At 38.7% G+C, this 27,449-nt stretch overlaps 1 protein-coding gene across 2 annotated transcripts in view; it reads right to left on the bottom strand.

Moving 5' to 3' along the window:
* The window catches only part of WNT7B (Wnt family member 7B), a 94,503-nt gene that overhangs the window by 17,848 nt on the left and 49,206 nt on the right, over positions 1-27,449 (bottom strand). For both annotated transcript variants that reach the window (XM_086466114.1, XM_086466103.1), the window contains exon 2: positions 21,117-21,343. In XM_086466114.1, coding sequence (XP_086322240.1) covers positions 21,117-21,343 — 227 coding nt within the window. The remainder of the gene's footprint in view (positions 1-21,116; positions 21,344-27,449) is intronic.

The following is a 27,449-nucleotide window of genomic DNA, read 5'->3' as shown; positions in this document are numbered from 1 at the left end:
GTTTACACACTCTTCAGGGGTCCACTCTGTTGAGTAGTGGACCAGCTTTTTTTCATTTCCTACTCATTGACAAAGCACCGACTGAATGATTACTGTGTAGCCTGTTGTCAAAAAACCAGATCTAGTCATCTGTGGTGATGAGGTACGTCTTGTAGCACATGTGCTCCTGAATGATGCACCTGGTGCAGATCGAATATCTGTTACTCTGTCGGGACTTTCTGGTCAAATCTGGTGGATTCTTTCAATGGTCATTTGGGGTAATGTTCTCTTTACAACATTTATTTGTTTCCCATTTCCTCCTTAACATTTTTTTTTTTTTCTACTAGAGTTTAATTAAAACAGTCTTGTTTAATTTTGCTTCATCCAGATAGAGCTAGAGCAGGAGTTGAACATGATTTCAGCAGCTTCTTCCTAAACTGCTCATGATGTCTATTTCCAGCTACACGTGGAATGTTGCAGATTTCAAAGCTGAGAATGTGTAGTGCTATGACGTAATGGTTTCTTTACAGATTCTTCTCTTATTCAGCATTTTTCATTTCTAGACTCCCACTAAGTTTTTATGGTTGGAGGTGCCAGAATTTTGGCCATCAGTCTAGAATCGCTCTGTCAACTGGATTTTTTTCTGTTGCTCATGTGGGTTTGTCAAATTTTCTTTTAGAATGGGCTGTACGTGAGCCAGATTTATTTCACACTTGCCTTTTTGCAGCTCCTTGCTGTCACTATTTATATACTTTTGGAAGCATGTCTATTAAAAAGAGCTATTTACTATGCCTTTGCTTTTCACATTTTTTCAAGCATTTTTCCAATTTCACGGTTATTTTCTAAAGACTTGGTGGTACTTTCCACAGTGGTTTCTGTAATGAGGCTTCCAACAATTTACGGGGTTTTCTTTTACTTAATTTACTCCTTAAACATATTCAGTTAACTCCTGGCAACCATAAACAACAGTCAGCATTTCTCTTCCAAAATGAGCATAATTCTGTCGTGTTTTTGACTGTCTTTTGACAGCATGTCACTTGGTGGATTTTTCTGGGACAGCTCCTGTGAGGTTAGTAAGTTATCTGTGATCTTTGGGAGGATGTCTAGAAATGCCCAGAGAAATACAAAATGTTTGCTCTCTCCCCTGTAAAATTACATTTTTTGTAGCAAATATTTCTCACTAACTCAGTCCTAACAAACAATCTATATCTCAGTCTCACAGAAAATGGGGAAATTTAGTTTTGATCCCAAAGCACCAGTTTGTTTTTGTCAAGGTTTAATCAGAACATGATGCTAAGCACTCATTTAAAGAACACACAAGAGCATGGCTTGAGAAATAGACAGTGCACAAAACATGACAGAGTATTTCCCAGATACACTGTACCATTGAGAAAAGCCTGTGCAGTGTCACAGCCGGCTGTGTTTTCACAATGCTACTGCTAATACTGTCAAAGTAGTATGTGGGAAGCAATAGCTGGAGCAGAGAGATCGTGTCCTGCCAGTGTTCTCTTCTGGACTTACTGATGTCCCATTGTGGGACTTAATGATTCCCTGCTGAATGTTTGGTGCTTTTTCTTTTCAGTGATGACTAGTGGTTTGATATATCGTAATATGTGAAAGCTCAGCTGGAGACATCTTGCAGCGTACTGGGGTTTTAAAAAGTTCTTTGCACGCCTTGTCGGAAAGTGTGAACTCCTGAAGGCATCTCAGAGAAACTGGGTTCTGAAGTATACTAGCGTCCTTAAATTAAATGGAACTATGAGGAAACAGATGTTGGTATCTATTCTATTCTATTCTATTCTATTCTATTCTATTCTAATAATTCAACTGCCTCAATCTATTCATGATAACAGTTCTTATGTGTAGGATTTACCAATGCATTATGGTCTCTTTTTTTTAAGGGCATTTCACAGGAAGATATAAAAACAATATTTAAGAAAAAAGGAAGGGAATCTATAGCTATGTGAGCGCATATGTTTCTCTTTTTTTAGGTTTGCTCTTGATAGTGTTCTTGCACTACAATAGGGCTTGTTAAAAATTTCTGAGATACCTGTGTGGTGCTCAGGAAGGGAAATGTTGTCAACTCTGATTTTAGAAATAGAAAATATGCTTGCCATATTATCTTTAAAAAAAAAAAAAAATAAAAAAAAAAAAAAAAAAGAGAACCATAGCAGAAAAGAAAAAAGAAACCTCCACTCTGAACCTGTCAGGGAAATGGAGGACAGTACTACCACTTTTTTTAAAGTAAATTTGTTTTCAACTCAACTTCATATTCAATTTAGTAGGATACAACAGTAGGATAGGTTGCTACCAAACCATTTTAGTCACTGAGATTTTCATGTGTGTGGATTTTATAGGCTTGAGCTTTTAGTGGGTGAATCAATTCAGAATGGATATTCTCCTTGGTTGTCAATACAGCATCCTTCCAACCTATGATTCTGTGATTATATTTGACTTTGCTATGGACCCAATTTCACAAATACTCCGTCATGCCAACTACTGTGCTCATGAATCTTAAGAAGTCATCGCCTTGTAGAATCAGACCATCTCAGTGGACTCTCTGCTGGGTCATAATTTTAATTAACTTGTTTCAATCATTTCAGTGGCCTGACATAAATATACTGTGTTGAAGAACATCTCTTTAAAAATAAATCTGCACTGCCGTTTGCATGAAGTCATCTTTTCCTGTATTAGCTTATGTCACTTCTAACCTAGATAACAAATCCCTGAGGGCAGTGGTCGTGTCTGTATTCTTTTGTAAATCACTGTGCACACCTGTGCTTTGCTGTAGAAACATGTTAAACAACAACACTTTTTAAAGGGTTCAACGAATTATGAGTAGTTGTGAGCATTAAGCTCCTATACCTGGGCATGCCAGAGTGTCTGTGGGTGGGTGTCTGTGTGTGCGAATGTCTGTGTATGTTGCAGATGAAATTTCAGCTCTTGCTTCAGAATTTCTTGAGGCAGTTTAGTTAAATCATGAATGTTACCTCAATATATTGTGCAGAGCCTATTAGTGGGCTAATACCACTTTGCCATAATTATTGAATTACAGATGTGCTAGGTGATACCCAGCTGAAACTGGTGTTAGACACAAATCTCTTTATGCAAGAGGTAGTCCTTGCCTTAAGCAGCTGTGTCTTTCAGCTGAAGAGGGCAACACAAGAGAGATACTATTACCTCTCTTTCACAGGGGCATAAGGAGGTTAAGGCAGCAGAAGGATCTGTAAGAAAACAAGCTGTCCTCTTCTTTGGATTCTCTTTGTGGGGAGGCCACAGAGGGATTTAGCTGTAGACTTCTCAACCAACAACTGAAATAAATTCAGCTGTGTTTTAAGGGAGGATGTCCATGCAGCTGTATGACGGGACAGGATAGCTCCAAGAAAAAAGCAGCAGCTTCTGGGACTGGGACTTCTCTGCTCTGCTCTTCCATATACTGTTCTAGCATAATATTGAACTTGTCATCTACTGCCTGAGCCATAAAGGGATTTGGACACATAAATGCTCAGCATCACCATGCCTCCCAGAGGAGTACATGGCACATAGAGTCCACTCCTAACATTCTGCCCTCACACCTCCTCACATGCCATACCTGCATAACATTACTTCCACATCCTTTCTTTACTTTTGATTTGAAAAAATAACTACTTTAGGTGTCTTGCCAGAAGTTTTGCTGAGGTTGCGTTTGCTTCTGTTTCAGAGATGCTAAATACTTTCATATCCCCATTTGGAGTTGATGACATTTCTGACTACTAGTAAGACATGTGCAACTTTAAATGGGATCTTAAAAGCTGGATTCTTCTATTTGTCAGCATAGATTTTTTTTTCTTGTACTCATTTCCTGTGTTAGTCAACACAATTGTTTGATATATATTTTTGTATGTATCTAGACACCCCCTTTTGGAAACACATACAAAGAAAGAGCAGCAGCAAGCAAGCCTAGCCCAAGACATTTTGCAGGTATGAGGTACTCTTTTCAGATTAGATGCCGATGCTTACAATACATAAAATTAATTACATCTACAGGGCAAGAGCTAGGCACCTAGAGCTAAATCTGAAAAGGGATGTTGGCTCTAAAGCCTATCTTTTAGACATTCTTCCATCTAGTATTTTCCATGTGGTTGGGATAGGAATCCAGCCTTACCAAGCACTGAGAGAGTTAGACACCAAAAAAGCAAGACTTCCAGAAGCTATCAAGCTGCATGGGGAAGCCCCAAAACTGGGAGAAGAAAATGCAAAGAGAGGGAGTCTAAACTTATCGCATCAGAGAGTTAAACCAGATTTCCCGGCAGAGTGAGCCTTTCCAACTATGCTGGCAGCAGTCATCTAAGTGTAATTGCTGAGGGTATATGGTGGTTTTCGAAAAGGAGATCCCGCCCTTAAAATATTCCACTATCAGTCCATTATCCTGTTTTATATTCTGACTGGGAAAAAAAAGATTTTGTTACATTAAAAGCCAGAAGATGACTTTTTTTGTTTCACTGATTAGGATAAAGATATTCTGCTGAACATAATATAACTTCTAGAAATTTTTCTAGTTTTTTTCAGAGTATCTTTAACTTGATTCTACCAAGTACAGAATTAGGATGATTTTCTATATAGTAGAGTACTAGTTCTACTTAATTGTGTCATTTGTAAAATAAAAGCAGCATATATTTTATGAATTGCATACACTACTAAAGCATCTACTTGGTCTAGACAGGATCTAATAAATAAATATTTATTTAAATTATTTGTCAGATTTCAAATCTAACCAGAGAAATATCATAAAATGGTATAGCCATCAATCATACTGTAGCTTTCACTACAACAGCAATACAAGAGGAATATTATGTCAAATAACTATGAAATTATGACATCTAGTACCTTGATCTACACATCCATTTGTGGTAATAGCAATGAATACGGAGGACGTACTGCCCAACCTCAGAAATGGTGACAGCCAGGCATGGGGCTCTGAAAAGTATTTCAGGCTACTGGTAATGGACAAACAGCTCCTGCATGCCTAGGATAGTACTTTCCAGGCACAGAATTTTTTATGCTTTCATCTTCTACAGTGACTCTGCTCTTCAAGTTGGCCTTAAGATATTCTTCAAAACTGTAGACACACAGACAAAAGACTATTTCCTATGCTTGACCAAAAAAAAAGAAAAAAATTGATTTGTATCAAATAGTATACCAAATGTTGCCTTTTTCTGTAAAATTCTGCACATGAACATAGCAGAGAGGTTCTCATTGCATTTGCTGGGAATTGCCATTGGATTGTTTCCTGGAGGATAATTCTGCATATTGTTCATTAAGGTAGTTCTACAAATGCATTGCTCACATAAATGCCTGGTGTGGTTTCTGAAGCCTGGCAGGACATCTTAGAGGACCAACTCAATACATCATATTTCGCAAGCAAATCTATAGTGTGAGCACTATCCCTTGTGACTCACCACTCATCCTTTTGGTTTGTGGACTTTAATGTGTTTCCCTGGTGCATTCTTGGCAAGGAAGGGTTTGACAGGTGAGATACAGTGAGTTTCCATGTGACTGTTTAGGATGTTACCACTCCCTTGATATCTCCCGTGGTAGCAGGACTGTGCCTCATTGGCTTTAGCTTACAGTCCAGCCCTTCCTTGGTGGTTGCAGCAGAGAGGCTGAGTTTGCAGATCGTCAGTATGAGCCTATGTTCTGCTCTGCTAATTTCACTGCAGAGATCACATCTTCCAGGCATAAGGCAAACAGCTGGTCAGCAACACCATAAGTCACTGGCATCCCCTGTCAGGGCTCAGATTTTGGGAAAAGCAAATGAGAAAGTTCTGCTGAAAGTGCTGGGTTGAAAGTTGCTTCCGAATTTGCTTAAATATTTTCCAAATGCTCTTACATTGCTTGTGTGGCTGCATTCACATTTCTGATACATTTGACTTGCCTGACAATCTTTCTGGGAGGAGAGCAAAGTTCAACTAATGATGTCTACGTTTCCTGGTGTTTAAAGGGTCTTTGCCTGGCAGTCAAGTTTGTAACCCCAGTGAACAAGACTCAACACAAATCACACATATGAAAGAGATTTAAAAGAGTAAAGAGCTCAGAGGGTTTTGGATAAATACACAAAGTTTAGATTCTGGTCCAAACCTCTCTGGTTTGCAAAATGAGTCTGGAAGCATCACAAGAGCAAAGTCTTTTTTTTCAGCTCTGGAGTTTCTGCTCCTGACAGGAGTTGGGAAGTGACAAGATTCTCATAAACAGGGAAGAATTATATGAATTTTCTGAGAACTCATGAAAGATACTGAATCAGTGTTTAATATGAACCTGTCCAGCAAACTCTACTAGTTAGGTTGTCTTATCTAGTAGACTAGTGGTTGTTATTTGTTATTTGTGTTGTGTTAAGCTTGTGTTTTGCCAGATACTGGGCAAGTTCACCCTAAAATGCTGATCCACACCTGCAACAGTTTGACAAATGGGCAGATGCCGGCCCTGTGAGTTAGCTGCCCTTTCAGCTGAAAAAAAAATAAATGTTATGAGGATGAGAAGATCAAATTTCCAGCCCACAAAGAGCTTCCATTGTTTTTAAGTGTGATACCCGAGCACTGAGTGATGAGTTTCGAACAAAGATAAGAAGAAAAATCTGTAGGTTTTTAAGGTACTTCGGCTTCAGGGGGGACAAGTCCCTTTCTGCAATATGAATACAAGAGTATTTGAATAGAAAGATTGGTATTAACATCAGTCTTCAAGATGCTGTTTATGAAAAAGTACTTTTAAAAAATGCTAGAAAGTGTCTCTACTGCAAACCCACCATTAAAACAAGATATGGGTCTCATTAAATAATCTTTTCAGCCCCCTGCTTTGTAACAGCCCGTTTCCAGATCTGAACTTTGAAGCTGACCCCTGTCTTTGTGATGGGCCAAACCAAAAGCCAGATCTGAACACCACTGAACTCTGGGAAAGTTCAAATCTATCGTTTGTGGTTCAGGTTGAGCTCTAATTAAAACAGACCAGTTAGAAAGGCAAATGTCTTAAACCCAAAACAAAACAAATGTTTCACGTGAAAAGTCTTGGATTAGGCTATATGGTACCAAGTAGTGTTTTTGTCTATCAATCACATGATGTCATGTTCCTCTGGCTAACTCAAACTGACAGTATGCACATGCTGCTATATGAGATATTCCATGCATTCACTCTGAATTTTGAGCAGAACACAGTATCACAGAAATACTTCATGCTGTGCAAAAACCCATGAGCAACCTTACTTCCACTCAGACTTGAAGGTAGTCTGCCACCTTCCAAACTTTTCATGCCTGTCCCTAGTAGCATAGTAGCCAGGGTCTTTTAAAAATCAGTGTGTTTCTTTCTTTGAGCAAAGCTTATGCCTCATTACGTCAGCAGTATGTGGAATATTGCCACTAATCCCCGAAAACAAACAAGAAAGTGGTGCTGCAGAAACTTTGGTTGTGTAAGAGGGCAGGGAAATTCAAGCTAACTCTCCTGCTAAGAGCTTCTGTTTATACTGTAGTTAATACTACAGTGTCTGTAATAAAGCAACATGATTGATCAATGGACAAGGGAAAAGCAAACAAAAGGGAAGGGAACTTGGTTTCAGCATACTGAACTGCTGAAGTAAAAGAAAATGGGAGACAGTAAGAAGAAAAAGGAAGGAGGGGAAAGGAGTTCAAGCCCCATTGCTGGTGTCAGGATGTCACTGTGCACCAGTAGCTAGAAAAAGAGGGTCTCGGACAGGAGGATTTACTTGAAGAATCACAGCACACATACAGCGAGTGTACAGTAAGTAACCAGCAGTTACTCTCCCTGTGGGCTTTATTCTCTCTTTCTTATGTTACATGTAAGTACTGAAAATGTAAGCATTTTCTTTTTGTGAAATTTGAGTTTAGGCTTTTGGTTGACAACTGCCTACAGTTTCCAAACTTCTTTCTTATGCAGGCTACACTAACAACCTTACCAGCCCTATTCTACTGAGATTTTTCACTATGGTCTTTTTTCAGGCCTGGGCTTGCTTTCTAGAAGACCAAATCCCTCCACAACACTTCTGTCCTTTGTTTCCTGTTTGGATAAGAAAACTTTAACAGCAACCATTTTTGTTTGAGGATCCGAGTACTACACAAATATTTAAGTGCAGGTTAGTCCACTTTAATTAAGCCTTTCAATTCCTCACTGAAATTAGTCATCATTAGTCTCCAGACAGCAAGGTATGAAGTGACTTACCTAAGGTAACAAGTATATGGCACAGCTGGGAACAGAGTCCAAGTCCATTTCCATTTGACCATAATAAAATGATAATTCTAATATCGAACAAGGAGCCACAGGGTATGTGAAAAATGATAGGAAGGAAATTGTATTGAGCATCTTGAGTCAACACCTTCCTCTCAGCTTGGACAAAGAGAATGAAAAATAATTTTATCCATTCTGAATGAGTACTTCTGTGGTTAAAGAACATACAAATGCTTTCACTTTTTGCTTAAAGGAAATTTTCAGTTCAGACGTTTCCTTACTGGTCAAGTTGTAATTAAAAGAACAACCTTTCTAATTAATCATTCTTTAGTAATATATTAAATTCTATTTATGGCGTCCTTTAAAACATATCGAAACAAGAGAAAGCCGTAAAAGACACACCTATGCAAAGGAATGAGACTCACAATATTTTCTTCTGCATCCATTTTGTAATGTTCATGAAAGAGGATTGTCAGTAACCTAGATATTACTTTAGAATTTTCTTTAAAGCAAGAAGTAAAATGGGAAGACACCCCTACTCATGTCCTACATATAATAATGTAATTATTTACAGCAAATCTAGTTGAATGAATCACATGATCTTGTGACATTGTGAGAAATAAGTCAGAAAATATATGCTTATCAATTGTACTAATCTTCGCTGAGCATGAAGAGATGGGAGTACCACAAGTGCCTAGGAATGAGAAACAGTTAGAGAATAAAAACCACTTCACCGTTTAGGAAAGTTTACCACCTTTGCTATGCAGTTATATATAAAATAAAATATTCCCATGTGGTTTTGCCTGGGATACTGGCCTTGGCGGTTTTCCAAAATACTGACTTATACATCAAAACTATCCTTCAGAAATGCCCTGACCTCAATCTTCTCCCAGCTAACTACCATTAATAGCCAGAACTAGCCCAGCTTAATGAAACAGCAATGCACAGATGCTCTGTGCTGACCACTTCTGATTTTGGAGCCTGCTCATTGCCATTTACCGTTACCAATTTTTCCCACTCCCTTTCTCCCTTTACATGCATTCATAGATCTGCTACGCTCTTTCCCACTTCCTCATGTCCCTAGCCAGGCAGTTGAAAGTCTTCCATCACAGAGATTGAAAACATACTCCATATTAAATGTAACAGAATAGTATGACTGGCAGGTCCATGTTTCAAACACTTTCAATTTATATCACAGCTGAGAATAAACAGCAGGGGAAGCAACTTGATGGGTTCTGGAGGCTGTGGCTACCCTTTCTTGTGGAACATGTCTCTGTCACTTGCTAAATAGGTGCACCATCTGGTGGTAATTTTGGACTCCCACTTGTTCTTAGATTTCCAAATAGTGGTGGTGGAGTTATGCCTGTGGTTGCAACTTTTTTTTTTTTGCCAGTATCTATCTGAAAGTCATCAACTAAGACAACTTTTGCAGGTTCTACTGGTGAAAGAACACCAAGAATAGCTAGGACTTTAAATGACAAGTTTCCACGTCTGCTATGTGGGGCAAGCAGATATGACTTTATGAGAGAACCACATGCTCCCCTGAGAAACATACATGGAGAGGTGGAAAAATTTCACAGACAAAGAAAAATTAGGTATTAATAGGCTTGATACCTAATTAGGGAGTCTAAGCTCCCAGGATATTCAAAAGGGACAGTCATGCAGTCAAATTAAGATCCAAATCACCCTCTGGAAGTGCTTCTCTCTCTTCTTTGACCATACAAGGAATACAGGCTGACTGGGTTCCTATCTAAGACATCTCATGCAAATGCCTCGAGCTATGTGGTGTGAAACTGGGCCAAAGGAAAGAAGTGAGGAAGGGGCTCCCCATTTTTTTGCCTTTGTTGTCTGAAGCCCTTTAGTTCAGTAACAGAGATAGAAACCACTGCTACGCTTTGTGCCATTCCCCTCAGAAACTGCAATGTTGCACTGGCCATGTGAGGGTGGGACTTTGCATGAAGACCTCTTCTAAACAGGATGGGTGGAGGCTGAGTCAGACAGAAAACAAGTTTCCATGTTGTCATGAAGAAATGAGTGAACAGGTAAAAATCAATCATGACCTGTGGGTAAACTTTTTTCGTTTCAGCAACTTGAATAGAATTTCGCTGTCTACAGCAATTTGGTCCATGTCTGTTGAGCTTCTATCTAGAGTTAGAACTGTTTTCTTCCAGTGCACCAGTGAGATTTCTGTGGTGAGAGCAGACTACTTTAAGACTCCTCAGCAATAAAAATCCACTTTTTATTAACACTGGTTAATTCTTGGGAATCATCTGTCTTTCACAATCCCAGAAATCAGAGATTGAACCTCTGTAGTGGAGACAGCATTATGGATAGCAACAGATTACATTTGTGGCTAAAAGTTTTCCCCTAGATCCATTTCAATCCTAAGGCCAAATGTGATCAAAACTGAATAGGTGCAACAGTTTTTACTAGCTGAAGAACCTATCATCAGCTCAATCCTGCATGCTGGCTTTCACTACGACTTCTGTATTCTGCAAACCACTCCGACACGCCTTTAAAGTGAAACGCTTTCAAACTCTCTTTAATAGGACTTAAGATGGAGGGTTTAAAGTTAAGCACATATTGGGTAAACAGAGCACAACTAAAGTTGTTGCCCAGTTTGAATCCTGAGAGAACAGCCACCTTAGCACTACCATGCTAGATTAATCTTTTTTAAAACTCCAAATAACAGATTATATAGTCCTCTTTCTTGTTTGCTTTGTTTCTTTCATTTTAATTTGGTTCTTATATCAGTAACAATAATATACTTCACAGTTATGGACATACAATACGTCAATAAGAAATAAACCATGGGTAATTTAATCTCATGCTAAAATGTCATGCATAATAATCAGGAAGGAAATTTTGTCAATTATAAAATAAGATATTTGTCAGACATAATATTTTGGAATACGCCAGCCACTTCATTAGAAAATTAAATTGCTTGTGACTAGAGGCAAGACAGCAAACTGCGTGGATGGCAATCTAAGCCCAAATGCTAAAACATTTATTTGCAAACCAAAATGTACAGATCAACAACTGCTATGTTTTTTGTAGTGTTTGTAAATGCCTCTCTGTGCATTTCAAGCTTTTCAATTTGGAAACAGATGGTTTACCAAACAGAACGTATTCCAAAAAAACAGAGGAGGAAAGGGAGGGATGCAGCTACACATGTAACTCTGAAGTCTAATGTTATGTTTAGCCTATCCTTCTTGATGTAGAGGTTGAACTAGATGACCAAACCTATCATCTGTAATTCTAGGGAAGAGATTTTGACAACATACTACAGTTAACCACAGTAGTAAAGCTCAAGGAATCTCCAAAGTCATTAGAACCCCAAGATAGTACAGGATCGCATATGGGCAGGTTAGCTGCCTTCCCATGCTACCTGTCATCTTACATAAAGAATTTTCTTTACCGTGGCAAGATTTGGCGGCACCTGAGTGTTTGCTAAGTTACTCTGCACTTAAAAAAATCAAATGTTGTATACTTGATTTTCGTTTAACTAACTCGGTTTTATCTGTGTCCCTCCTACAAAATTCAGCTCCAATTTGAACTTCTGCTCTCAAAATCCTAGCTCTGGTGAAAGCAATCGCAAAATTTCTACTGACTGCAATAGGACCAGGATTTGGCCCCTGTCATATTGGATTAAGCCCAGCACCAATTTACTTATCTTTAAATGTTATTTGCCTTCCTGTTTGAAGCGTGCATTACATTATAAGTCATTGACCAATAGGACTGGGACATTGGATGTAACTAATTCAGTCAGCATGCTATGGATCATTTGTAGCCAGCAATTTTATTACAAAGTGACATAAACCAAATGACATTAAATGAACATTAACGTTCCAAGTGAGGCACTTGGAAGTAAGGAAATGCTGAACAATATTGTTATGCAAAGTTAGCCTTGTTGTGTCCAAGTTATGGTACAATATTCGATTAAATAATAGCCTAGAATTTGCATACTATTTTTTCCACAGGACTTCTGACTCACTCATCCCAAGGCAGACGAGAAAAGTAACATGGAAAATTTTATCCTGAGTAGCTAAAGACCAAGTTAAAAGCAAGAGAATAGGAGGATTTTTGTTATGGCCAATGCTGACCAGGAGATGATCAGAGTTACAGGTCTTTACAGACTCTGCCTGTAAGGCCATATTATACAGAACAATACCCTTTTCCACTACAGCTAATTACGTATATATTAGGATGATCACAGAATGCCAAAAACTGTAAGTACACACCCCTCCGTTTTCCATACCGACGCTTAAATGGAGCTATTCCATTTAGGAAAAAAACAGGTCCGTTTAGTTCTGAACCATTGAAACAAAGTATTAAAATGCATCCCCATGTCAGTCTGTTGTTTTTTGAGAGACCTGAGGATTCAGGTCACAAGAATGCAGTGTGTCATGCTACGTGATGTCTCTTAATCAAGCTGTGCAGTGTGTTATGGAACCATATAGCTTAGAATACATATGGAAGCAAGTGAGAGAAGACGTCTGAGATACAGACACTTGAGTCTCCCCAGTTACAGTTCCCTGCATCAGTTTACATCAGTGCATTTAACCAATTTAAAATGAAGTGCACTAATAAACCAAAATGAAGTGATGCAGTTGGGTATAGTAGTGTATTTTGGTTTGAAGATGTCTAAAGAAAAACATCCCTTTCAATTAAATTTTTCATTTTTATATGTAAAAATTGAATGAAACAGAAGTTTAAAAAGTTAACACTTCCCTCAGAATGGAAATTCCAGATTTCTTTCAGGTCAACATCTACCATTTCTCATCCAGCTGCAAGCCACACAGAGTTCATGAAGTAATTGTATTAACATATTAGTGCTATGTTTAGAAAAAGGATGTCTGCCTTTTAAAGCAAGCCTGCTGCCAAAGAGGTAAATATTTAAATGGCAACAACAACATTTTAATTTAAGAGAACTTATACTTTACTTCAAACTCATGACCCTTGAGGGAAAAGAAAACACAATTGAGCTACACTTGAACTAGAGAGTAGTACCTTACAAAAAGACTAAGGAGTAGAGGACATAAATTGGGAAATATAAAAATTTGTCTATTCATGGTCGGAATTTATTATATGCCACAGATTATATATGCTGGACATTTATTTTCTAGGTAGACAAAGAAGAGAGATAGAGATGACATAACTAATTTAGCAAAATTACGTTTTTTCTAGTGAAGTCAAACAAACTTTATTACTGTCAACTCATAATTTACAAATGGTACTTTGCTTTCATATTTATCTTTTCATCTATGATTTAGAGTGTGTTTTGAAAACATTACTAAAGGGTCACCAGATCATTATGAGGCTCTGGCAACTAAGAAATTTTTAAAGCACAAAGAAATTATCACCCACAAATTTTCAAACTGATTCACTAAACTGGGAATCCTCTATCTTCTCAGAACAGGATGTTAGTTTAATACAACAGTACTTCCTTAGAATAAAAAAATATTTTTATTTTACTAAAAACCTTTAAGTGACAGAAAGCTACTAAAATGGAGAAGAGTCTGAACCTACCACTCTCACAATAGGCTGTATCCTCAGTTAAAATAGTATAAATTCCTAGCACAGTAGCTGTTTCATAACTTTTTTACCAGTCCTTCCCAACCTCAGCTACCACCAGCTGGGAGGTTTATTTTCTTATTCTGGTTTGGGTTACTGTCTTGCTTTGCTACTTGTGATAGTGAAAGGCTTATCCACCCTGCTGTAACAGTCAGAAAGTATGAACTGTTTGAATCAAGTCCTTAATTTCCTCCAAAGATGGTAATGCAAACTGAAGTAGCCCTCTCATTTACTTTACCTTGTAACTACTAGATTACTACAGGTTTTTTCCCATTGTTTAGCTTTCCATCAAGATGAACGGCACTGAAATAACTGTCTTCATAAGGCAGCTTGAATGCCTTATAGTATAGAATCATAGAATCATAGAATAGTGCTTACCTTACTGCCTGTAGGGCAACTAATACAAGCACACAGGTCTGTAGGTGGAATAGCCCAGCTTTGTTGCAGCATGGCCTTTCTACCTTTGCAAGGCAACTTATGGTCACCAACATAACAAATCCTTCTACAATAATATATATCTAATAAGCTAGAACAAAGATACTGAATATCCTTAAGGTTACGGGTATTTTTGTTTCTCCTTCCAGCAACAACATGTCAGTTGTGAAAAGAAATGCACTGTTTGAGGCATTTTAAGAGAAGGTTTTGCAATGAGTGTTTGCAGTGTGATAAATCTTTCCTGCAAAATGAGCACACTAAGGACGTCCTGAGATTTAGGGCTTTTTTTCCTCTTTACCAGCTGCCTGTGCCTGTTAGTTACCCAGCTGGTATGGCTGGTGGTTCACCATGCATGTCTTCAGTTTGGTTTTTGGTTGTTTTTTTTTTTTAATTCAGTCTAATAATGAGAAAACTCTCTCTCTAAATAACCAAGAATTATACATCTTGTTATACACCACTGTGCTTCTATTAAAAACTAAAATTGCATAAGCCACAGCTCATTAAATTTGCCATGGTATTTATAGCATCTACGAGTTTAACTAAATCACACTTGCAAATGCAATGTCTCCATATGATATTTTGTGAAATGGACATCAGCAGTCACTCCGAGGTAGCCATGTGAGGAGTAATAAAGACCTGGTTTGTATTGGTCCTGCGTGGTCTTCTGGGGTTGCACACAGCCCTAGTACAGATCTCAGCTGATTGAAGGCATCCTGTGCACCTCTCTCTTGGCATCCCAGGCAGCCTGCTGCACTAGGAGTTGAAAGCTGATGCCATGCCCTGAGAAGCCACCCCTCACACTGAAATGTTTTTTACCACATCCTAGCACCAACGCACGCTTACAGTTCAAATTACTGAAAACAAGTTTTTTTCTGAACAGTTGCTTGAACACTCAAAGGACATTGTTGTCTGGGACCATGCTATATGACAACAACAAAAAACCCAGAAATTTTTCCACATTAGGTCCAAAAGCTACTGTGCAATTGAGGTTCACAATAACTGACAAATGCCTAAACCAATCATAGCACCTACTGCTATGACAAAGATGATTACTGCCTTTCTGTCAGTGAAGTGTGTACCCTTCTCTGTATCACATTTAAAATAATCTAATTCCAACTCATTTTCCCCCTCCAAATTACTTCCAGCTGTACGATTCCTTTCTTTCCCCCATATTGTTTTTATTGGATATAACACAAGTCCGTAAAGATAGATTTTCCCATAATAAATACACAGATGTTAGAATAATAAACATACAGCCAACCTGATATACGAATATTACTAAGCATTAATAAATATATAACTAACAACATAAATCAATTAAAAAATTGGAAAATGAGAACATAAAGTAACCGAGAAAGAAATGTCAGGAGGAAAGAAAGGTGAAAAGTGAGATAGAAATGCACTTACTTTAAGCAAACTGTCTGGATTCATTTATGGTTCCCTTTATTGATTTGCTGATAGCATTAAAGCACAAGTATGGTTGTAAAGCATTCCTAAGAATGCCGCCTGTCTTCATGTATTGCAAGTTTTCTGCTCATACTGAAAGTCAGGCTTTCCAAGTTGGCCAACTCATACCATACTAGACACTACTATCCTAGATTAATGTATCTGCTTGGATGCGAATTTCCATTTTTGGAGAATAATGAGCCTCTCTACTCCTCCCATTTTTGGTAGGAGATTTTTATGAACATTTGGCATCTCACTTAAACCACCATCATAGCCCAGAATAAAAACTACTGGATTCATATGTGAGTCTAAATCCAAACTTAATTAAGCCTATATACGGCCTGAACTGAGAATAATTTACTGACTGGCACCCCCTCAGCATGTATGATAACATGCCAGCCACTTCTCCATGACACCATCACTTACATATCTTTTGTGCCCAATTCCCATGTTCTTTCAGGCCTGCAGCTAAAACAGTAGGATACAATGTGGACTTAGTTACCTGGTTCCATTGCAAATACAGAAAGAATTACTTTTTTAATGAGTATCTTTCCTTCAAAAGACTTTCTGCTCCCTTTCTTAATTTTCTGTTCGAAATTATGTTGTCTTCTTAAACAGTTCATGTGTGCATGTGCACGAGTGCATGCTTGTATATAACCACAACATTCAACTTTATGTGGCTGTGTTTCTCAAAATAGCTTGTAAATTCTTCTTCACCTGTGAGTTAATAAAATCCATGCAGAGATTTTGTTAATCTTTAAGACTGTAGTTTCTCTTCCATCCCTCCCCATTCCTGCCTGGAGAGTGGATCAAAAGCTGAGCAAATGCGTGGAGAGAGGAAGCTTCTTAAGATGTTTTTCTCCTAAACCTCCCACAGTAAACAGGGCATTAATCTCACTTCAGATGTCTCCTTTCAACATGCTAGAAATCTACAGATCAATACAAAAGCTCAGAGATTCAAAAAAAAAAAACTTCAGAACTCCCACTCCCTTGTTTTTTGCCTATTTGTTGATTCTTCCATCGGGTGTCCAGTTCAATGATTTGCCAAATCGTTGTATCAACAATACAGCTGAATGAATATTACTAAATCATGATCTTTTTCCACATCATGAATCTGACAAAGGAGACATCTGCAGAATACTTTTGATATCTTGACAGCTATATTTTTCAAGACATCTCGTTTTTGCCCTGAATTTAACACTGATAAAAGCAGCCTGTTTATAAGCACTTCAATCTGGAGAATTCCAGCGGAAATGGTTAGTGCACAAATAATTAGCCAGAATAATCCACTTTCAAAGAACAATAGGTTTCACTTCTGTTATTGATTCTGACTCTGTGCTTCAGAGGCTGTACTGCTTACTTTTTGCTTGGAGTTATTTGCTTTCAACTGTTAATAACAGTTTGCAACTTTTAGAGTTACCTACATGATAGATTGCTCCAACCATCATTTGGGGGACTAGAGATCAGTCCTTAGTGCTGGAGCTCTTTTACATCAATAACCTAGCAGGACCAGAGACTATACTCTTCCAGATCAAGGTCCTTGCCTTCAAAAAATTAGAAGGACAATTATCTTTCATCAATGGTTATCAATAATAATAATCGATATATCATTAACCAATTAGTTTGTGAATCCATTTGTTAAAGAGGAAATCTTTAAAGAGGCAATTTGTTAAAGAAACTTACAGCAAGAGGAACGAGTGGAGAGTACAAAAGACATTTTTATGTGAGAAGCTGGCATGAAAATTAGGGAAGAGTGCAGGAAGGTGACAAATACAAATATGTCCAGAGACAGGATGAGTAAAGTGAGTGTAGTAGTGACTTTTCTTTGGGGATGGCATGACTGTGGAAAAGTTCCCAGCTATAAATATACCAAAAAAAATTATACACAATGCTTGGCTAATTCATCCCATGTTACATCCTTTGTTCATGCTACTAATTTGGATATCTTTGTCACTTTTTAACTCTCGCTGCTATAAATATTTCACATCGACACAAATGCCCCATGCCTAACATAATTTCTATAGTTGTTATTTTGTCCTCTGAACTACTTAAATTATTTTTAATACAGACTCTCATGTATTATATATGTAGTATAGCCCTCATTCACTGAAGCACCTCTTTGAAAAAATAGCTCAGCACTGATCCAGCTTAGCTAATTTACTCAGGATTCCCCTGGCGTAGGATCCCCAGAAGTCACAAGTGTGGACATTTACTCCTGTGTCATGCCTTCTGGCTGCTGCTTGGTTGTAGCTGGAAGAGATGCGTAGTTGGAGCATAATGGCACCCAAGAGGTGTTGCTGGCAATCGATGCACAGCTGTTGGAGAAATCTCATGTTGGGTGTCTGGGGTTTGCTTTGAATTTTGAGGGGAGTGTGTTGCATTGGGATACAAATTATGCATAAATAATGCAGATAAATCTGCACTTGTCAATGCTAGTGGTAGAGCCTTGGCTGAGTGGCTAAAGAGTAGGTCCTCTCTTTCCCATGCAGATAGAGAGCCATTAATACCACGCTATCATAGCATACTCACCCTCTCCACCCTATGACCTGAATAACTTGCCTTGATTGCTCATGTCCCTAAGCAGTTCTGTTAAGAAGCTACATGAGCTTTACTTTGGGGTGAAGTGAAAAACATGCCTGTTTTTTTAGACTTAATCTTTTCTTCAGTCTGTTCAGGCAGCACCAAATACCTGGTTTAGTGTTTCTTTATGACTCAGACACAGATGTGTTTTGTTACACTTGAATATTTGTGCTTACAAGTATTTTGTACCTATAAGTCTTTGGGGTTTTTTTTAAACTTTGTCTTTTTTTTTACTTTTTCCCTCCTCACTAGTGTAATAACACCACTTCCTAAACCCTGTCCTTTTCCTAGATACTGACCACATCATCTCTGGGTGCTACTCCACTAACAAAACAAATAAAGACATGTGGGTTATGGGATCCTTTATAGACCTGCATGGAACTCATCCGGCTCAGCTGGCAGGGGTCATGTAAACTTTCTCCATCCGTTAGAGTTTGTGTGGTTTCACACCCAACAAATGTCAAAGCAGAACTCAGCTGCAGCTGCCAAGTTTTGTCTGTGTTTGTGTTAAGCCATAAAAGAACCCACCAAATTCCACATCAGTCATTTCAGAGTTGCAAGAAACCACCCAGGTTCAGTGAAGAGATCAAGAATCTAGTGAACATTTTGGCAAATAGGGCCTGAACAGTGGCTCAGGAAAACCCTGGTTTTTTCAAACTTTGTCTAGTCTGACCAACCTGATAGCTGGTCCATCTTGATGCCAATTTTTGTTCCCTGTAGCTCTTATTTTGTGTAGAAACATACAGAATGAAAGCACAGGCATGACTTGTAGTCCTCTTCAGGCATTTGGACTGTGCTCACTTGCAAGATTTCTGAGGATGAAAGGAGTCTCTGATGAAGAGGATTATCACTTTTGAGTACGACAGAGCTGATGATGTGCCACAAGATTCTCAGCTTGAAGAGGAGAGCAGAATTGGTGAAAGCCTTTTCACCATGAAACTTAGTGATGACATCGATTACGGTACAACCCTGCAGAGTGTGCCTCTTCAAGGACATAAGTCATCTCTCAGAAGTTAAGAGGACTTACTTGTCTAAGGGTCAGAGCCTGCCTGCAAGCTTTAGCAAAGCAATGTAGCATCAGAAGTACAACAGTGGCATGCTTGGCAGACATTTATTTTCTGGCAGCAACATCATTTTGGACATCAACTTAAGACAAACAAGTACACAACCAACCAAGGAGGACCAGACCTGTGCTTCTAACAGTCAAGACAAGTGACTAGATGTTTTTCTGGTTCATTTAATGTTGAAGGTAAAAATCAAACGTTAGGTTATTTCCTGTATATGGTGTCTTGAGAATGTTTAATGCCTTCCACTCACATTCTTTATAAGAAACAAAAGTTAGGCAAGAAAGGTTGTCTGAATAGAATTACAAATATCTTAGGACAAACGTGGAAAGAGACATTAATGAGCAAATTCCTCACCACCAGCTTTTCAGCATCAAAAACAAATTCTACCAAACTTTTTTCTGAAGTTCAAAAAGTATGGACTTTTCTTTTGCCATTAATTTGGTTTACTGGGTCTTTTTACAATTAGTTTTAGCCCTCTCCACTTCTGTGATTTGGCATGGAGTCATGCTCACAGAATATGACAGATTCTCTGTGGGTGTAAGTCTGTCCCCCTGATGCCAGTGGATTTATTCAATTATAACACTTTACAGCTGAGCCACTGCACTCTTAAAAAGCCCAGACCTCAGCCAGACTCTCAGGCTTGCATGTTCTTTGAAAAAATATTCCGTTCCATCATTGACTTAAGTGTACCTCAGCTTTTGGTGTTCATTTCACAAGGGTGTTGGAAAAAAAAACAAAGCCTTTATCTCCAATAACAACCAAAGCACCATGTAAGTTGTTTCCTCTTTGCACAGATAGGACGAAATCTTATGATTTTTTTTCACACAGTTTTAATGAGATCTTATGTCTGACAACATTCAGTTGTGTTGGAGGCACAAGACTCAGCTGAACCATTGAATTCAAGAAAAAGTTGTCACCCAAAGAAGGATCAGATGCAAGAGAAGGCTACAACCCCAATAAAAAGGTGGATGGTATCACTCTGAGGAACCTTGTGAGAGCCACACACTGCAAATGTTATTCCAACACTAAGCAGCAGACAGTATGGGGGATGGTAAGTGGGCAGCCCTTGGGGGAGAGAGGAAAGGTCAGGAACAGGCTAAGGATACTCAGCTGGGTGATGAGGAAAATAATGATCTCAGTGCTGAGAAAAATGTGCATTATCTCCCCTATGAAATAATATCAGACATAGAGTAAATGAAAAGTAATCAATTTAACTTCTGCCAGCTAACAGCTTGTCAGGCCAAGGTCCTGTATTATTTTCTTTGAATAAGTTTCCTGCCTCAAATCACTTGCAGTATTTTCTTTATGGTATGATGGCAGCACTTAAAATAGATATGCATCACTGCCATATATTGGAAGGCCAGTGTCATATGCACTATACTTCCATTAGTTAATTGGGACTCTCCCATTACTTAAGCTTTTGGGAAGTCTGCAGAGGGATTGTTTGGAGCTGATTCTGGTTCCCTTTTGATTTGCACTACAGTTATCATAGCAACCTCTAACAGGAGGGCAATAGAAAGTATTTTTTTCACAGGCTGTGATGACTGTGTCCTTGGATGCCTGTGCAGGCATCTGGGTCACTGCTGGGTGTGAAGTTGCACAGATATGAAAGACTTCATCTGGAGATCACTAGAAATTTTGTTTCTCTTGCCAGTTACTTTTCAATGAGTGAAAACATACAGACCACAGTTGTTCTGGGAGCATCACTGTTGAACTCCAGTAGCCGAATAGCAGAGGGTTATAAACCTTTGCAGGACCGCGGTGAGAAAGCTAAAAGAAAACCAGCCCCAACGTATCACTTCAGCACCATATTAGAGACACCCTTACCTACTCGAAGCTCTTGTCCAAAGACTGTTTTCTCTCCCAGCGCGGAGCAGTTCCACCTCCCATACCGAAACTGGTACTGGCACTCATTAATGCCCATTTGTGCCCCTTCCCCGATCACAATGATGGCATCAGGGCGGCTCTGGCAGATCGCTCGCTGCCGAGGGGCCAGGCCTGGGATTTTGTTGCAGATGATATTAGCTCCTAAAGCCACCACGGATGACAAAGCTCTGAAGAAAAAAAGCAGAAAGACACATTATAAAGAAATTGAGGCCATTAATTGCTGCTGACATTTGCTGCCATGTGGCAGACAAGGCGCTAGGCAAAAGGGGAAGGGTTGGAAGATGGGTCCCTATAATTATGCCAACTTATCCCAAACTCTCTGGTCTGGCAAAAGAGGTTAGAAATCTTGCAGTAATTCGTGATCTGATTTGTGCCAGAAACAAAGAAATGGAATTTTGGCACTTTTGCTTCCAGTCCTACACAGAACAATAAGCTAATGAGATGTGGAAAGTAAGACATATTTAAAAGCAAAAAATAGTGATAAGTGGTTGTCCGCAAATCTCTGAAACTCATGTCTGCTTTGAATGACCTACATTCAGGCTCAGCGTTTTACTTACTGCAGTCAGTTGATCCATCTCTCCTTTGAAACTGTTTGGCACAATTTAGAGAATGAATGGATGCTACGAACACTCTTGACCATTATTACATTCAGGGTATTGAGTGATTAATGAAAGTTCACCAGCATAACTGTGCTTTTAGATCTGGCAAATATCACGGAGCACATAGGAGTGATCCTTAATATGTGCCATCCAGACTAGAAACATTTGTAGTTCTTATTCTTCAAGTATTTTTTCGGAATTCGTTATAAAGTTTGCGTATAACTTGCACCTGTCATATGTTTTTACTTTAGTGCATTTATTTTTCATTTTTCTGCTCACTTTTCAACTTCTTTATAGGCTTATTTTTCAACATCTTTACAGGCTACATTTTAAGTGATAATATTTTCAAAAAACAAGAGAACATGGTTACGTGTTCAGTCATGCCCCAGGTCACATCTACTGAATACCAGCCAGGGCCATGCTGGGATGCTTCAACTGGCTCTGGACAAGTCAACAGGAGCAAAGAGACCAGTATAGCTGCATTAGCAAAACAGGCCTTGCTCAGCATGTTGTGATGGACCCTGAGGCAGCTACGTAACCAAAGCCTGGAAAAGCCTCTGCCAAGCTGCCCAGCAGGCTGTCCTGCTCCTTGGCTGGCAAACCAGGGTGCCAAGAGCGTAATTGCTTTTCAGCACCTGCAAAGAAGTATCTCCACACACCCTCTCCCTTCTTTGGCTTGTCTCAGCCTGGTATTGGATCATATGGATAATTTTATTTTCCCATCAAATGCTGTTGTTAGCTGCTTCTGTAATGTGAAGACGCTTGCCCAGATCATGCTGCAGCACCTTGGGTTTAAGTGGAGTTTCATAGTAACAGATTATATTATTATATTATATAAATAGGTTAGTAACAGAAGACAGACTAACTTCCTCTCCATCTTGAACACTGACTTAAGCCTTTCTTCTTAGTGTTAAAAATTTCCCACTGGAAATGCTCCTTTTGGAAAATGCCAGCTAAACAAAATTGAAGAATTTTATAGGAATTTATCAACTTCATTGCAAAGGTAACTGCGAAATTACATAAATGTTGCATTTCAACAGAATCGGAGTGTTTCATATTGCCATTTTAATAAACTACATTAAAGCCAGAGCAAAAAGGGTGAAATGGAGAACTCTTCCCTGGCCAAAATGAAATACCATTTTTACCGTGGAATGGAAATTCCTTGATGATTCACTCTGCCTTTAATAGGTATTTGTGCATCTTTTCCAAAGTTAACAATTCATGAGAAATTTGTCAATTGTGGTTTTTTATTTATGGCTTGGGGTTTTTTTTATAGATATAGAGACAAGGTATTGGAAACACAGAGCATGCATGCCGTGTGGCACTACCAATTAAACAAAAATAAGAACAAAATGTAGTTGCAGCTCCAACCACTCACAGAGTTTGGAGCAGAAGCGCTCAGACCTGTAGCTTTCCTTCATGTTCCTCTGGGTACTGAGTAACAAAGCTGGAGCATCAATTGGAACCAGTGAGACTCCAAGAGTCATGGAGGTTTTGAGCTAAGGTTTGGTTTCTGGCCCACCTCTACTTAAACAACTGAATAAAATATTTAAATTTTGATGTCTTTAAGTTAGGACTTTCCAAGAGACAAGATAATCTTAAAAAAAAAAAAAAAAAAGGGTTTGATGTAGAGATAATAAGATTCTCTGACCTTTACAATGGCCCTTCATATATTAACTTATGGCTTCGAAAGTTAATGAAAATCAGAGGGGAAAGATTCAGTATATATTTTTTAGAAGATGAGGCACTTCCCAATACTAAAAGTAAAAGTGTCAATTTTTTTCATAGCTCATGGAGCTCTTATCTCTCTGACTTCAGCGACTCCGCGTGCAGGATGTGGAAGTAGGATGTACATTCAGAAAATGTTGCAGTAAAAAGAGAAGAAGAGTATTTTTCCTTTGTAGCTGATGTATTCAGAAACACATACTCTTTGATGACTCTGAAATGCCAGGATCCTTTCCCAAATCGTGTTAGGATCCAGGTCCGGCCCTTCCATGGTTTTAAAGTTATGATAAGGGAAAGATATTTCATACTGGGTAAGTAACCTGAAGATGCTGGGGGGACAGCAGCCTCTGCCATTACAGCTTAGTCCGTGATTCTTCCAGAGGGAGGCTGAAGGAAGCCCAGGCCAGCCACTCACCCTTTGCTGGGACACAGAGGCAGTGGGTCAGCTGAGGAAAGGGTGAATTTCTCCAGCTGTTTTTCAGAGCAGAGCAACAGCCAGGGCTCCCTGGCAGCAACACTTCCCCAGCTCAGCATACACAGTGGTTCTCCAGGTGCCTGTCAGGCTGTGCCCCATCCTTATCCCATCCCCTCCACCTGACTTTGCCTAGTTCTCTGGGACAAAGCAGGTGCCCAAGCATCCTGCAAGACCTCCCCATCCTGTAACCCATTTTTCCTGCAGCAGGAGCTGTTTCAGACACTGACCCTTCTAGGGAAACCTGATCCTGAAGGAATACAGGGTGGGATCCTAAGAAAATGACATGCACAAGCACTCAGAATCTGAGTTGATGCTCGACACACATGCATAAGACATGCAGTTCTGGTCCCCTGGTTGCCCGGCAGTTGTTGATTTACTGAGGCCATGCAACCAACTTACTGCTAAATATCATATATAAAAATTATTTTTATATTATATAAATATTTTTTTAAATACTGATAAAAGCTATGATAAATTTATGACATTTTTTTAAAAGTTGTGAGCCCCCAGTTTCCACTAACTGTTATCTCAAGTTGAGCAGCAAAAAACTTAGATTTTCAAAACAAAGGAAAGCAAGAAAGAGTTGGCTACGGTATCTACCTCACATAGAATTTTCAGTTTAGTTGTTTCCTCCATACACATTGCTACTGTCTCATAATTAGGTTAAAGAGTGTATTCTTTGGTCTCCCATTGTTTTTAGAGCAGGCCTTGGTCAAAGCATTTTAATACAGTGGGTCAGTTTATTCATCCAGAAAATAACCATGATCATATCTGCCTCAGAAGGTACTGTGAGGATGTAGTAATTACTATGTGTTTGTAAAGTGCTTTAAGACTTTCCTCATTAAAAGAATTAAACTGCAGTTATTGTGGGTGGAGGGGGTCTTAGTTTTTTTTATTATTACTTTCAGAGGCTTCCCGCTCTCTGGCCTAAACTTACCAGCATATTCCCTCAGACTCTTTTAGCCTACATTTAAACTGTTACTGTAACGTCAGTGCCAAAAAAAAAAAAAAAAAAAAAAAAAAAAAAAAAAAAGCAAGCTTAATCATGAAATTGAGGTTTTGGAAAACTTTATTTATATTAAAGAAACGCACCCAACAGCATTTCAAGCTTCCTCTCCACTATTTCTTGTGGCATCTCCCGGTTTCTGCATCCATCACACATTCAGGAGGGTTGTACTGTCCTCCTGCCCCTTGGCAGGTTGAAAGCTACTTTTATTTTTTTTACTGGATGAAGAATGTTTCACTTCATAACTGTCAAATGTCAGATCCCCATGCCACATTTTGGCATCTTCTCCTATTTAATCTTTCCCTGCCGTGCAAACTTACTTGATTGTTATCACAACGAAATCCTGAGTGCAGTGTTTTGTTAAGATTTCTTGTGCAGTTTATGGTAATTGTAACCATCCCGCATTACGACAGCCTGTGCATGCTTCAGAGTTTTATATTGGATCATCCACATGGGTTATCCAATTAAACATCATCCACATGGGTTATCCAACTAAATAGCATTAGTGGAATAATGTCACATTTCCTAAGCAATTAACGGTAGTGGCTGGCATATGGAGACTCTTTACCTTTCTTTATCACTTAGTCATTAATACAAGGGAAACAGCAGCACTGAAATTCAGCAATAATTATAAACAGAGTTACATCCAAATTAAAAAAAAAAAAAAAACAAACAAAAAAAACCAAACAAGCACAACAAACAACACTGATCTGGGCTTGAATAGGACCTTGCAGTTCAAACTTTCAACAGACTAAACCTGGGCAGCAATGTTTTGGAAGGCCTAGTTTCTGCATCAGAATCCTGAAACATCAGGTTTTTCATTCTTTGATAAAGTAATTATGACTGCAATCATAGCAAACAAAAGTTCATTCAGCTTATCTTCTGAAATAATGCCTGTTTCATTATGCAAAGACAGATGACTACTGTCACAAAAAAAGGAAAATTCTCCCTCAAAATATTTCCTATTATGAATACGTCTTCTCTCCGGGACCAAAACAACTACAGCTTTCCTTTTCACACAGTTATGTGGAAAAATCAAAAGATCACAACCATGAAAATTATTATCTATTCCAAGCAATTCATAAAAGTAAAGGTCTTTGAAAACACATCAGAAACTAAACACTAAGGCTTAAAATCATGTGAGTTTTAAGAACATAAAATTTGATGCAGTATTGCTTGTCAGAAGAGAAATGTACTCCTCATTCATAATTCGCTTTCTTGAGTCTCCATTTTATATTTGCAAATGTAAGTATTTGCTTAACTTGAGCATATTAGTAATTTCATTGATTTCAAATGTTGTTATGTTCTTGCAACTTCAGATAAATTTTGCATATAGGAAGGTCACCACTTGAACTATAGTTTATAGACAGTCTTAGAGCCTTTGCACAAGTGGATAATACATAAAGTAAATCCTTGTAACGGATAGTTGTATAACCACGTGTGCTACATGAGGAAAATTCTAATTTTTACTGTTGTTAGAAGAATCCAAATTTTGACAAAATTATGAAATAAAACTGTTTAAGTATGGATAAACAGCAGTAACCAACCAGTCTTCAGAGTTGTCCCCAAGCTCCTGTACAGGCACAGATGTGTACTGACATTTCTCCGAGGAGCTTGTAAGTCAGTTCTAACAAATACAAAACAAAATAAGAAGTAAACTAGAGAGACTAAACCAACAACACATTTCATTCCAATAAAGCATTTAACCAAGTTGATTTTAACCTTTAATTTAAAAAAAAAAAAAAAAAAACAACAACCAAAAAAACCCAAAAAAACCCTAAAAATTCTTCTCTAGCAATCCTTGTTCCCTGGGCAAATAACATTTTATTGCAGGCCAAGGGTGGCTTCAGGAACTACACCTTCTCCTCTGACACCCTTGCTCATTTGTATTCCTGGCTGCACAGCAGCACAGTGCACATTTCCTCCCAAGACGCTGAGCCAGCCTCACTGCAAGCCCTTTGAATAAGCACCCATAGGGTCACTGTGATCTCACCCCTAACTCTGTTACTCAGTATTCACCTGAAGCTTCTGTTGGGCAGGGAGTTCATTTTCAGCAAGGAATGAAGAGATTTAGCCACATGAATCCCATTAACAGCAGAGGAGTTGCACTGCTTAAACCTCAGTGCACTGTACCGAAAACTTACGCCACCGTCTCTGATAAAAACCCCCATAATGGATTCTTTGTTAGAAGGAACCACTGAGATATTTTGTGGTGACACTGTGACTCATCTGAAACACTACACCACTACTGAATGGTTTACTTAATTAAGAATTCCTAAGTAAATATTTTGAGCGTGCATCAGTTGCAGAAATTGGCAGGAGCATCCCGGGCTCTGAATGCCATCTGCATATGTTTAGGCTTTCAATTTTGTTTTCCACTGCTGGCTTTGGGAAATCATTGTTCAGTACATGTGTTATTGAAACGGGAATCAAATAGGGCTGCGTGGTACTGTCCTGCGGTGCACTCA

The sequence above is a fragment of the Leptosomus discolor genome, chromosome 1, assembly GCF_034619465.1.
Source record: "Leptosomus discolor isolate bLepDis1 chromosome 1, bLepDis1.hap2, whole genome shotgun sequence".
Classification (NCBI taxonomy): domain Eukaryota; kingdom Metazoa; phylum Chordata; class Aves; order Leptosomiformes; family Leptosomidae; genus Leptosomus; species Leptosomus discolor.
The sequence above is the reverse complement of the archived record's forward strand: the minus strand, read 5'-3'. Positions and strand labels throughout refer to the sequence as shown.